The following is a 13,943-nucleotide window of genomic DNA, read 5'->3' on the forward strand; positions in this document are numbered from 1 at the left end:
CCAGTGTTGGAGTGTGTGGCAGCTCAGGAGTAATGTGGATGGGTGTGAATTATATCATGTTTCGAATTATACCACAGATGTTATTCGAAAGACTGGTGCTAGCTTATCTAAAGGACACCACTAAGTGTAAATGGTTGTTTCCCAGAGATGGGTTGCAGCTGGAAGGGCATCGCTGCATAAAACATATGCTGGATAAGTTAACGGTTCATTCCGCTGTGGCAACCCTAGATTAATAAAGGGACTAAGCCGAAAAGAAAATGAATGAATGAATTAAAGACTGTAAAAAATTGTAAAAATCGAAGTCTGTAAACCCCCTCACTACACAATTTTTTTCAGATAGACATAAAAATTTTATACTTTTCTCTCGTTTAAACACTCGCGTAACTTCTACCTTCCTTTAGCATGTCCTGAAGTTCAACTTTTTGTGCAATGGTAAGCATCTTCCTCTGCCTTTGAGTGCTATCGTGACGTGAGTGCCTTTGATGGTACAGTATGTTTCGTCGACATTATGAGGTTTGTTGGGGAGAAACCTTGCAAAAATAAAGCATTTAAGTCACACTGTTAGCGATCGAAGATTCATGTAAGTTTAGCAAGCTGAACGCATTCTGTAGTGTACAGGAAACACAGCACACATGAGACACAGGAGATTGACTGACAATGGTTCAGCCAATCAGAGCATAGAACACAATGTGCTGCAAAAAAAACAAAAAGCATGTCAAAAAAAAAAAATCTGCAAAACTGCGAGGCCGCTAAAGGAGAACCGTGTTATAGCGAGGGACCACTGTATTTGCATGTTTCCATGACTGCATAATAAAAGATATCAAGTGATTTGATTTTAACAATGTTGCTTTTCATGCTGCTGTTAGGCTCTGGGTAAAAGATCATAAACACTAATAAACTCCACCTGCCTTAACACCTATAATCCCTCTACCTGAAGAATTCTGAGTAATACTGACCTACTTGGCAAATATTCAGTAATGACAGAAAAAGTGTGCAGAGTGTGGTGCAGTCGTACCCGTGTAGTGGCAATGCAGCGAACTGGAGAGCGATGTTCCTCTTCCATCTTTGTGAGTGCAATGATGGTCTCTGCAATGGCATTCTTAGTCACCCTGGACCAGGCATCTGAGAGGTGTCCCTGGGGTAAAAAAAAAAAAAAAAAACACTTCAATGAAGTGGGACTGTTTTGGAGATCAGGTTAAAGAGATAGTTTACTTGGTTAGAAAATGTATTCACCATTCACTCACACTCAAGTGGTTCCAAATCTTTATAAGTTTCCTTTTTCAGTTGAATTCTTATTTTGAACAACGTTAGAAACCATTGACTTCAATGGAAGGAAAAACAAATATTATGGTAGCCAATGGTTACAGGATTCTAACATTTTTCAAAATAACTTATTTTGTGTTCAACGCGGGAGTAAATGATGAATTCATTTTCAGTTCTGGGAACTATACCCTTAAGCAGTCAAACATGAAACTTTACAACAAAATTGCTGTATTTTAAGACATAAGGGGAATTCAAAAAGTGTTGGGCCATTATTACTTACAGCAGCCATGTCTTTGACTAGTTTAATGATAATTTCAGCAATCTGAGGTGGAGTAGAGCCCTTCATCCACCAATGACTTTCTCCGCGTCGTATATAACTGCATGGACACAGACAAAAGACAGTTAGTGTATACTGCTGAAGACATTGTTATTTACATTGATATATGGTTAGTTAGGATAGGACCATATTTGATCAAGATACAACTATTTGAAAATTTAGAATCTGGGTCTTAAAAAAATCAAATTATGAGAAAGATCACCTGTAAAGTTGCCCAAATTACATTCTTAGCAACGCTTTGTTAAGTTTTCATATATTTATGGAGGGAATTTGGCTAACGATCTTCATGCAACATGAACTTTAATTAATATTCTAATGATTTTTAGTATAAAAGTAAATTCAATTAAAAATATTGTTGCCTATATTGCAATACAATTGACCCTTTTCACATTCCGGGTTTCTCATTAGCAAAAGTTGTCATAGTTGGGAAAACTTAGAGCGCAGTGAATGGGAGAGTACAAAAAATAGTTTTTTTTTACAATTTTATTTGCTGAAATAATAAAAGAAAAAGTCCACAATGGTGTAATAAAGGCTTTTAGAAAAAGGAAAAAAAAATGTGCAAGACTGAAAACGGCAGACACAAGGGAGATTAATGTCAAATGTACTGTCCTGTCCCATAGACGCTGCATTAGAAACTCCTTGCACAAGCAGTAATTTGCTTTTTGTAATTTGAAGTAATTCAATGATATTGAACATACATAAATACATATAAATGTTCATATGTTTTTAGAAAATCTGAATATTAAAAGCTTTCAAGGAATTAAGATGCTGATGACCATTAAACGTGTCATAATGGGCTTGTGAAAAGGTTCATATAGTCACATAATAGCAACGCACACCCACATATAGCTATTCTAACAGCTCATGTTACTGCCATTAGTATAAGATTGCAAAAAGCAGTTTTGACTAGATATGAACACACAGTTTTACACCATGATCGTGCTGATAATGTTTCTTTAGTCTTTTGGCAATAATACAGCTTGAACCTTTTCAGTAAATACCACCTTACATATTGTTGGCTATTCCAACAAACAAACCCAAATTAAAAAATAAAAAACGATTTTGAGGTGCCATGATGAAAAAAAAAAATATATATATATATATACTTTTTGAGTCAAAGTTTTGGTGTAAAAGGCTCTCATAAATATCTCTGATTACTTAAAAAATGTCTTAATTTGTGTTATTTAGTTAATTTATAAAAATGTGATAAAAAACTATTATTATTAGGTAAACTATCCCAGTTTTTCAGTTTATTTCCATTAAAATTTTATGTAGCACTTCAAATAAATCTGAACTGAATGTGGGATGCCACGCTGCAAGCAAGCTGACCTTGAGTTGAAGATCATGGGCAAGGTGACTGTAGTGACTCCTTTGCCCGCAGCCATGCCAGCTGTGCCAACAATAGTGGTGCCCTTGGCCTTGAGCTGCACAGTGAGGGCCTTGGCGATGCAGCCCAGGAACATATCTAAAATACCGAGCTTGGTCCAGTCGCCCTTCTCAGTAGAGTGAATGATGTCACTGATGTCAGCCGGTGGCAGCGCCTTTACACCGATAACACTGGCCAAGCGCATGGGTGTGACCTCAGGAAGAACACGCCTGAGCAGTGACGTCACCTGCAAAATCAAAACAGAGTTCCATCTCAGATTCTGACTGTAAAAAGTAAGGTCCATAATTAGTGGATCATGAAAGGCATAAACATAGTTGAAGTCAGAATTATTAGCCCCCCCATATTATTAGACCGCTTGTTTATTTTTTCCCCAATTTCTGTTTAACAGAGAGATTTTTTTTAACACATTTCTAAACATAATCATTTTAATAACTCATTTCTAATAACTGATTTTTTTTATCTTTACAATGATGACTGTAAATAACATTTTACTAGATATTTTTCAAGACACTTCTAAACAGCATAAAATGACATTTAAAGGCTTAACTAGGTTAATTAAGTTCACTAGGCAGGTTAGGGTAATTAGGCAAGTTATTGTGTAACAGTGGTTTGCTCTGTGGATTATCGAGAAAAAATATAGCTCTAAGGGGCTAATAATTTTGTCCCTAAACTGGTTCATATAAAATTCAAAACTGCTTTTATTCTAGCCGAAATAAAACAAATAAGACTTTCTTCAGAAGAAAAAATATTAATCAGACATACTCTAAAAATGTCCTTGCTCTGTTAAACATCATTTGGAAAAAAAATTGAAGGGGGCTAATAATTCTGACTTCAACTGTATCTGCAGGGCCGGAGCAAGCTGAACTCCCGCTCTAGGCAGAGGATGATCACGCCGCCCTCAACCCCAATGTGAAAACGAAAGTGACCGGTTATAAAAATGAAGTAAGGTGTCGTGGACCTCTTTTCTGCCGCCCTATGCGCGGATATAACTGAGGACGCGCGGGTGTCGCGGACCTCTATTCTATAGCCCTATGCTTGGATATAACTGAGCACAAGCGGGTGCTGATAGAGGTGTCGCTGACGCCGCCCTCTCTATTCTGTCACCTATGCGCGAATATAACTGAGGATGCGGGTAGTGAGGGAGGTGTCGCGGACATAACTGAGGACGCGGGTAGTGAGGGAGGTGTCGCGGACATAACTGAGGACGCGGGTGGTAAGGGAGGTGTCGCGGACACGGCCCTCTCTATACTGGCGCCCTAGGCGGCCGCCTAGGTCGCCTCTATGGACGCACCGGCCCTGCATATCTGTAAGAGAAAGCAGGATGCCATGATTTATGATATATAATTTTTATAAAAACATTTTGTGATTTGTACTCTCAAAGGATCTGAAATTAGTCACGTGTAACAAATGTAATTTCTTAAATGCATATTTTATTACTGGTATGAACTGAATTTGCAAACATTAAATTTTCTAAAAATAATGACTACAAACTTTTTAAAACATTCCTCCCTTTTTAGGCTAGCATTTTTCCAACAATGGCAGAAACTTTGTATTACTAGCACTTCTCATGATTTTTAATGCCTATTTATGGTAAATCGCTTGTTGTTTTCCTCGATTGCTATTATTCCATGGTCTGTTGAAATTCTTGATTCTGGTTGACTGGACGAGGTGCAGTACAATTGTTTAAAAGCACAGTTAGGTACAGTCAGTTTTAATCACAGTTCGAAATGAATGCAATTCTCCTAAATATTTGTAGTAACAAAGCCAACCAGAGCCTACATTTATCTGAGAACACAGATGTGTGCTTCACCAGGGAGCCTGGTGAAGATCAAACGTCACACTAATATACAAAAAAATTCGATTTGCAAATTGGTAGCTAACACATACTATGAGCTATTACATATGCCCAAGTCATTTACATCCAGAGACAGATGAGACGCTCCCTCTCTCTGTCTGCCTGATTCAAAGCATAAAACTTGTTGCAACCAACCAAAATATTGCACTGCAAAGAGTGTAACCTGTCAATTAAGTAAATGACCACAAAATAAGTGGCATAATCTACGTGAGACAATTTGTTCCGGCCCTCAAATAAGTGTGAGCAAGACATCAAAAATAAATTTATTTCAGTTAAAAAAGGACCTTTATAGTTATGAAGTGACGTACGTCTGTTCAATACAGCACGAGCTGCAGTTGAAGGCTGCGCAGAGCGTGAGTCACCTGACATTAAGTGAGTGAGTGGCGCGAGCAGTCGAAAACATTTGGATACTTAAGCTTAGAGGCTTCTCAACGCCATGTTTCTTTTGCACGGAAGGAAACTGCTGCAACTTACAAAGTTATGCCACCTGTGCGTAAGTTTAAAGTTCTGAGCTTATACACCGAGGCTAATACGCATGCACACTGAATTAACTATAGCAGTGGCCCATTCACATAGCATGATTTTTTCGGTGTGCAAGTGTGTTAGAATATATGCCAATATGAGGGCATTAGAGCAATGCGACTGTGCTTTACAGATGCACAGAGTAGAAAACATCTCACGTAGCAGTAAGAGTGTGGCTTTCAGTGCAATGTAAACAAAAGATATGTTAGACAAATTATTACAAATTATTAAAATGATTATGTATGTATGAACGCAGATGATAACAACAGTCCATTTAAATACTAAGCTAACATAAAGCTTAAATTTACATTTAGAACCGTGAAACCATGATTATTCTTTAGACTATATATTCGTACAACCAAAACCTGTAATTGTTGCTTCTATAATTGTTATGCAGTTCAAAACATAACATATGAATGTGTCTGAATGTAGAAGAAGCCTACTTAAGCAATGCACTGCTTTTGCTGTGCTTTGAAATATCACATTTTAATGTTTGTAAAAAAGCCTATTGTACCAATGCACTGATGTTATGTAGTTTCGAAATACAATTTATGAACATTTTAATGTAGAAAAATACAACGTGGGTGTCTTAAGGAGCAAAAATACAACAAACGGGCTATTATATGCTTTTGTGTCATCACTCATATTGCAAGTCATATCTCTCCAGCCCCTCATTTGGGATGCTTTTCATGAACTGGCCCTCATGACAAACTAATTGAATAGCCCTGCAATATAGTGTAAGAACAAAACATTTTCTCTCTCAACACTTATGCTCTAATTGCAAACAAATACACAAAAATATATCATTGGCATCTCAGTCTGTATAAAAAATATGAAGAGTTCAGATGCAAAAGCGGCTAAACGCCACTTCTGCCAAAATTGAGATAATGACATTGAGTGAATGCTTTAGGCACGTACTACACCATCAACAAATAGATTTGCCTCTAATCATCCAAATCTCAACGTCAGTACACTTGCATTTGACAGCAAAAGCCGTTATATCCCGAGAACCAATCAGAAGCCGCGAATTGAATCATATGTTTTCAATGTAGCAGTTTGCTGATACACCGGCTCTCTGAGGAGACTGTATTATTCTGCTTTTGATTTTAAACTTTGGTGTTTGATGAACTGGATAAGCCTGTCTGACTTTCAGTGAATGGCAAATGAAAACATTCCTTACCTCAAAACTGCATTATGAGAAAAACTGTGCATTATGAGAAAAAAAAAAAAACACAATGTACAGTCGGAAGTGTAGCATGCATTCATAACGTTTTTTTTTTGTGCAGCTACACTATAAATGAGTCTGATTTACTATATATTAAACGGCAACTGTGTTTCATGAGAGACAAAGTTAAGATGTTGTTCTTTTATCCCACATGGATGCTATGAGGATGGACAAGAGACCAAGACCTAAAGTATGGTGAGAATAAATGAACGACAGCTTCTAAAATTGTCTGAGACATATTCCCTTTTTGCCTACCTTGTGTTTTATTTGCTAATGTAAGCTATTTTTAAAAAAATATATATATAAAGCATAAAACTATAGATTATTTGTATTACTTCATAATACCTATACATCTGATTAGTGAACTAGTATAGGCTAGCATAGATAAAATACCAAAATCAGCAGCAATATTGTCTACATTGGGATCGATCTTTCCAACTTTTTCTCATGATGATGATGATGTGTTCACAAACCTGTCTCTGGACACGTGGCGAGGCGGTGTGAAGAAGGGAAAAGAGGTCCTGCAGCAGCGTGAGCTGCTGGGCTAAATACTGGCGACCAACATTAGATCCACTCAAGGCCAGCACCATAGACAACAACTCAAAGCAGTAAGCATCAGAAGACGCGTCATCGTCGCTGGGCTGAGAGTTTGCATTCTCTTTGCTGGAGATGGCATGTTCCCATTCTTCCCGCACTCGTGTGGCCTCCATACGAATGGCTTGGACAATATGGGCACACACCTGAGAAGGTAAGTAAAGTGTGGAATCAGTCAAGTGCAGAATTTCTAGTATTTTTAAGAGAGGGAGTTTATAGAGAGTTATGGATAGGTTTAGCTTGCCATCAACACCCTGGAATATCACAGGTAACAGATCAAGTAAACACTACATGCGTGTCACACTGTACAAATACCCTTTATCAGACAAAAATAAAACACAGAAATTAGGAAATATGAATTTTATGTGGAAGTCCTTCCAACAAAGTTTTTACATATTTTGTGAATTTCGTTGATTGTTAAAATGTTAATACTGAACCTTACAAACATATTTTATGTCATCTTTGTTATATTATATCTGCACCAACACACAAGGAGTGATTACACACAATGAGATTGATGAGGTGCCATTACGCACAGGCACTTCAAACTATGCCCTGTGCAAACTTGATGTGCAAAGTTCTCTGCTGGAGAGAGGGTTGTTGCTGTGGTATTGAACAACTTTTGTACACATGTGGATGTGGATAATGGAATAAAAATGTAATTTGCTTTGTATATTCTGTTTATTAGAATTATAGTAAAGAGTAAAAGCGTGCAAATCCATTTCAGACAATTTAGCCTATGTTTTTTATGTTTATGCAATTAATTCAAACCTTAATGAGTGGATTTTTCTAATTTAAAGTATTGTTTTTTTTTTTTAAACCAACACAGTGTAATAAAAGAACATACACTGGCTAAATTATTACATTTTTAATTAAACTATTCAAAATCATTTTTTATATTTAATGAATAACTCTATGGATTCTTTTGGCAGCTCACTACACTCAAAAAACTCTGCTGTTTGTTCAAACTACTTAATAATATAAAATGAGCTGAAAAAACACAATTCTTGAGTTTTTTTGGGAGTGGGGGCAACTTAATTGTTTTATGTTCAATCCACTTACATTTTTTAAAACCAATAAGGTAACTTAATTCCTTCATGTTGCCCAAACACAAATCAATTGTGTGGAACCCAAAATGTTTTACAGTGTAGGTTTACCAGAGGCCCTAGAGCAATTTCAGTGGCTTTACCTGTTTCTGAAGGTTGGTCAGTTTGCTCCTGCTGAAAATAATGCCAACCATGTGTTCCTTTAAGTCTGCATCAGATGGAGCCTGACCAAAAACATTAATAACAATTCTTAAGCTTCGGCACTTAATAATGCTATAGCAAACAGTCCTAAAAAGGCCAACAAGCACATCAGATGCAGGTACTGACCTTGTCCTCACCCTCAGGTGAGGAGAGCAGGTTCTTTTCTTCTTGTTCTGGTGTTGGTTCTGCATCCCCACATATTAGTTTCCCAAATACCTACATAAACACATGAAATGACTATTACAGTATATGGTGAGGAAAAGTGTTTTCATACTGCAGTGTTTGATGTAGGGTTGTTGTGATGCCATTAGTTAATCTTACAATACTATACCAGCTAAAATATCACAATACCAAGTAGTATTGCGATACTGTAATTCATAACTTAAATTCTAAATTAAATCGTGAGAAATACGATATTTTATGTTATAATAGGCCTACTTGAATCTAATTCATAATTCCCTCAAGGCCAAAAAGTATTATCTGCACATCACTTCACCTAAAATTTATTCATTCTTTTTGTTTCTGTTTGTAGATAACTGACCAACAAAACCAAATAAAGTAAAATAAAAAATAAAGATGCAAATTATACCAAATTTTTTCCAACAAAAATAGGCCAAACAAAAATTGTTTCAATGTTTACTGTTGCTATTTTGGGTTTTTCATCGATTTTTTTTCTTTCAGTCTTCTCAGGTAACAATCCATTGTAATTCAAAATACCACCTTGTGAGTCGTTCTTTTAAAGACATTGTCTTGGTTGTTGTAGTTACTGAATCATATTAACAGAAACAGAAATGAACCGATTTAGATGTGTGTTCAAGCATTACAAAAGGTGCAATCCGCTTGTTAAGTGGTGACATGTTTGTGACGTATGTATACTGTTTCCGGGTCCAAGCCGCCATTCATTTGAGTAGAGAAATCATTCGTTTATGATCGCGTTTTATTCCTGTCACACATTAAAGTTAATTTTATATAAAATCATAGTGTACACAACAATCTCTGAGCTTGCTGCATAACACATACCAAAAATTTAACAATTTATAAAAACATTTATCACTTTCTAGCCATCGGATATTAGGCATGGACATATATACTACGATCGTGATTTTCGAAAGCATTAAATCGATTTGTAAAAATTTATTATTACCATTTCATGAGTCTCCCCATTCAGTTGAATAGAGCGCTTGGACCAGGAAGCCGCTCCGCGTGACGTCACACTTAACAAGCGAATAGGCTACCATAAAAGGTGGAAATTCTACACAGTTTTGCAATGTTTAAGGGCTTCACAGACTATTCAAATAAAATGGTCTATAGTAGCACAAAAGTGTGAGCATTTTAGAGCCTTTCCACTTGCAACATTATTTATTGTAGATAAACTATTAATGATGATACTACCGTTTACAAACTACAGTGGCACCGCCAGTTATTTGGAGCCATCGCGATACTTTCACAGTACTGGTAAACCGTTCAATCTGAGGTTGATGTGTGTGGTCAGTATTAGCCAGGTTTCTATTCTATTTCAGTAAATCTTTTCAAAATTTGCAAGAAAACAAAGAAAAAAAGGAAATTATTAGTGATTCCATTAAGCTCTTAGAGCAGCTGACTATATAATTGGTAACATAGTAACAAATAGTAAACAATGTAACCATAATAGAAACATGTAATGTATTGTTTGCTAAATCAGAGATTATTTAACAAATCTGTTTTCATCTGACGTTATAGGGATTAATTGTTTTTAAGTGATTTTAAAATCATTTAGCTATTAAGAGACTTTTATTTACATTTTACCATTTCCATCATTCATTTCTTATGCGATACTTTAAAATGCACATTAAGACAGGGTGATGGAAACCAAGCTATTAATAATAAAAGCATACATTGTGCAGTTTGTGTCTTATTAAGCTTTTCTTGATGCTTTTTCGGTACAGTTTACCTGTGATGTGATGAGTCGGAAGACACGCAGCGTCTCAGCCTCACAATTCTTCTGCTGGGCCACACTGGCTGATATCTGCCCAGCGATCTTGATGCTCTCCCCCTCCTTCCAGCCAAGTACTTTGACCTGCCGTACCCTAAGCGTGTTCTCAGGACCCTTAAGCTCAATCTTGATCACATGATGGTCCCCTCCGGGCAGCTCGCTAGTCACCCAGCCCATGTGCCTCGAGTCCAAGTCAATCTGAGACAACAAAAAAAGGGCATTCAGTCAAATAACCAGGGATAACCAGGGCCCTAGGGATGCTGATCTGAAGATCTACGTTTTCATGCAAACAACTCTATTTGTTGTTTTGTGCTGCTCACAGCAGTTTAGTGCCTTAGTAAACCTTTTGACAACAAAACTGATATGAAATACATACGAACAAAATAAACGTTGAGTTAACAGTCATTATAAATAAAAATACAAAAAAATACAGACAATAAAAATAAAGGCAATTCTGAACTATTAATAAACTCATTTTCTAAATAAAAACACGAATAAAGTAAATATACATGCTTAAAACATTGCATTTGCAATTGTGTTTAGATGTATGATGAAAAAAATATTACATTAATATCACCGCTTGATGACTTTTATAACTTTTAAGACTCAATTCACACTTGATGAACAATTAGTGCAGTTATTCAGGATGTTATGGTAATTATCAGTGCTTGGGGTCAATAAAACCAAAGATTTATTGTTATGTGTAATAAAAGGTTAGCAACTAGAGAATTATTAATTTATAAATTAACTCAGACAAGTTAAATTGGCAGCGTCTACAGCCTTATTCAGGCCATCAGCCAAAATCTGATAAATTGTGCATCCAAAAATAGACACAGAGCAACTGGTATTAATTGATTTATGTGTCCTGTGGCATTTGGAGGCATGCAATACAGATGCTACCTAACCAGAGGTAAAAAGAGTACAGAAAAATCATAATTAAGTAAAAGTACTATTTCTTGCCTAAAAATGTAGTGCAAGTGGAGAAAAAGTATTTGTTTAAAATACTCAAAGTATGAGTAAAAAGTAGACCTTCAAAACTAATCAAGAGTATTGGTTAGTGAGTATTACGCTGTAAAAAGCTAACGCATATACAGGTAATTTGTGGATGTGTGTAAACGTAACATTCTGTAGTGCATTTAGTTATTGTCCAGCAGGCACACAATATCATAACTGTACGTTCACACCGAAAGCGGCGAAAGCATCAAAGTAGCCAGAAGTCATTCGTTTTCAATGGGAGCCGGCGGCGATAAGCAGCGTGGCGTGTCATTGCCGGTGTGGGCGTCGAGGAGATTTGAAATCAAGTCAACCTTATGGTAATGAACTATGATGCAGTTCAGCGTCAAGCAATCAGAATGTAGGAGTCCACTGCTTGAGAGGAGTCCAGAGAACACAGCCACTGTGAACTTTGGTTCCGACCACAGTTGTTCCCAAGGATTTGATTATTGCTGTCGCTGGATTTCCAATTATTTGCAATGTTTTCTTATAGGAACATACATTAAAAAAGTTACTGACGAGTTGATGTGCATTAATGTTATATCTTCTGTGGTTAAATGAATTTGATAAAAAGTGCGCAACATTTTCATGATAGAAAGCATGTTTTATGCAGAAATGTAACTGATAATGATATGCTTTAATGGCTCCTTTACATACGAGATTAATGTAGCGAATTTTGGCACTCTCGCCGCCGGAGCTGAAGGCAGACAGCGTTGTTGCCAGGCTGCCAGAGCGACCTGACACTTTCGCCGCTTTCGGTGTGAACGCACAGTGAGGTGTTATTGTGAGGTTAGATTTAGGTTGTGATGTCAGGTGACCAAAATTCTACGTCTAGGCAGCATCTAAGGACAATGTTATTTTAATGGCCAATAACAACGTCAAATGACGTTGATATTTTGTTGATTTTAGGTTGCGTTAGAAAGCAACCAAAACCTAATGTTGAGCCAAAATCTTAAATTAACTTCATATTGATGTCAAATACTGACATTTATTTGTCAGGTATGGCAACCAAAATCCAACATTTGATAGACGTCATAGGGCTGGACGATATGTCAAAACTTTATATCACGATATATTTCTCTATTTCGATCGATACAATATAATTTCAATATCAATATGGACATATTGTGGATAATGATTGATTGTAGTTCATTTGGTTTAAACAGACCTGTTTTATTCTGCAGAGATCTTCCACAGCCTTCCCACACAGAAATATCATTGATGTGACTTTGTTCTGAAAGAAAACAGAATAAAGATTTGATTATTTTTAAATTTTAAAAAGAAAACGTTTGAGTAAGTCGACTAAGAACAGACAAATTGACAAAAAGCTTACTCCAATATCACGAGAGTTGTCAACATGGACAGAGACATATGACGCATTGATGCCTTTCACACAGCTGATAGTGATACTCTTCGTTTTGTTCTTATCTTCATCCCCAGACTCCCAGAATGTCTCAGTGGAGCCATCAGTCAGGCTGCCAATCATGGCTGGCCGACTGGATGTTTTAATGTCCACCACGCTAGTCAGATCTTTCAGACAGGTCACCACACAAAGTTCCTGCAATACACGGCAAAATGTTAAATACCATGCACATAAAATCTTTCTGTAAAATGCATAAATGTAAATCAGAATGAAAAGTGTCCCACCTGACTAATGGCTTCATATCCTGACTGTACGCTGATGTTAAAACTCTCCTCGCTGTCCCCATCATCTGATTTAGAGAGGATGTTGTTGATGTGGTGAAATACGTTACTCTGGTGCAGGAACTGATGATCTGACTGTTTGAATTTAAGGCTCCAACATCTGATGAAAAAAACAAAGATTTGTAATACAATCTGTGCTTGCTCGTGCAGAAGTAAATCAGTATCTAATGCCTAGTTTAGTGCAGTACGATTAGGGTCGTTATGATTCTGATGCTAGTATCGAAAATGGCATCGATACCACAAAGAATCCTGGCATTGGTATTGGCGAGTACTTGAACTCATAAAATCTGTTCCCATTTTTTTTAAAGGGGGTATATAATGTTAGTTATGCCCAATAGCTTTACTTAACACGGCAAATCTTAATAAATTTTTCTTCGTCAGTAAGCAAACATAGAAAGTTCTGCTGTGTTGCCACAAGCAGCCACTATTATTAAAAGCAGCTGAGATTAAACGCGCTGGCAGTATGTCCACTATCAGCCAATAATACAGAGACATGTCTCATATCACATGCTGCAATTTCGAGCAGTTAGCAACTAAAAATATTAACATCTTTGACATGAAGACACATCCTTCTGCCAAACTTGCTGGTTTGACTACGGCAAGGATTAGCCATGGCAGAATCAATTTCGGAGCTTTCATTCAAACAAAGTTATCGAAAGACTGTCAATAAGCGCTAAAGATAACACAAATTTATAGAGTTTAAGGTTTTTATACTCTTATTTTGTAAAACTAAAATACCCATTTCAGTTTACAGCATTAAATTTGTGAAGTTAGCATTTTTCAGAGAAGAGTTTGTTAAATGCATATCAGATAATAAACATTTTTATGCAAATGTTTAGGCAAC

The 13,943-nt window shown here is 36.6% G+C and overlaps 1 protein-coding gene across 50 annotated transcripts in view; it reads right to left on the reverse strand.

Moving 5' to 3' along the window:
- The window catches only part of mycbp2 (MYC binding protein 2), a 243,579-nt gene that overhangs the window by 22,485 nt on the left and 207,151 nt on the right, over positions 1–13,943 (reverse strand). For all 50 annotated transcript variants that reach the window (NM_001012247.2, XM_073911709.1, XM_073911708.1 and 47 more), the window contains 10 exon segments: positions 1,016–1,135; positions 1,544–1,640; positions 2,930–3,213; positions 7,063–7,329; positions 8,373–8,453; positions 8,557–8,646; positions 10,361–10,600; positions 12,564–12,629; positions 12,729–12,953; positions 13,043–13,199. In NM_001012247.2, coding sequence (NP_001012247.2) covers positions 1,016–1,135; positions 1,544–1,640; positions 2,930–3,213; positions 7,063–7,329; positions 8,373–8,453; positions 8,557–8,646; positions 10,361–10,600; positions 12,564–12,629; positions 12,729–12,953; positions 13,043–13,199 — 1,627 coding nt within the window.

The sequence above is a fragment of the Danio rerio genome, chromosome 9, assembly GCF_049306965.1.
Source record: "Danio rerio strain Tuebingen ecotype United States chromosome 9, GRCz12tu, whole genome shotgun sequence".
Classification (NCBI taxonomy): domain Eukaryota; kingdom Metazoa; phylum Chordata; class Actinopteri; order Cypriniformes; family Danionidae; genus Danio; species Danio rerio.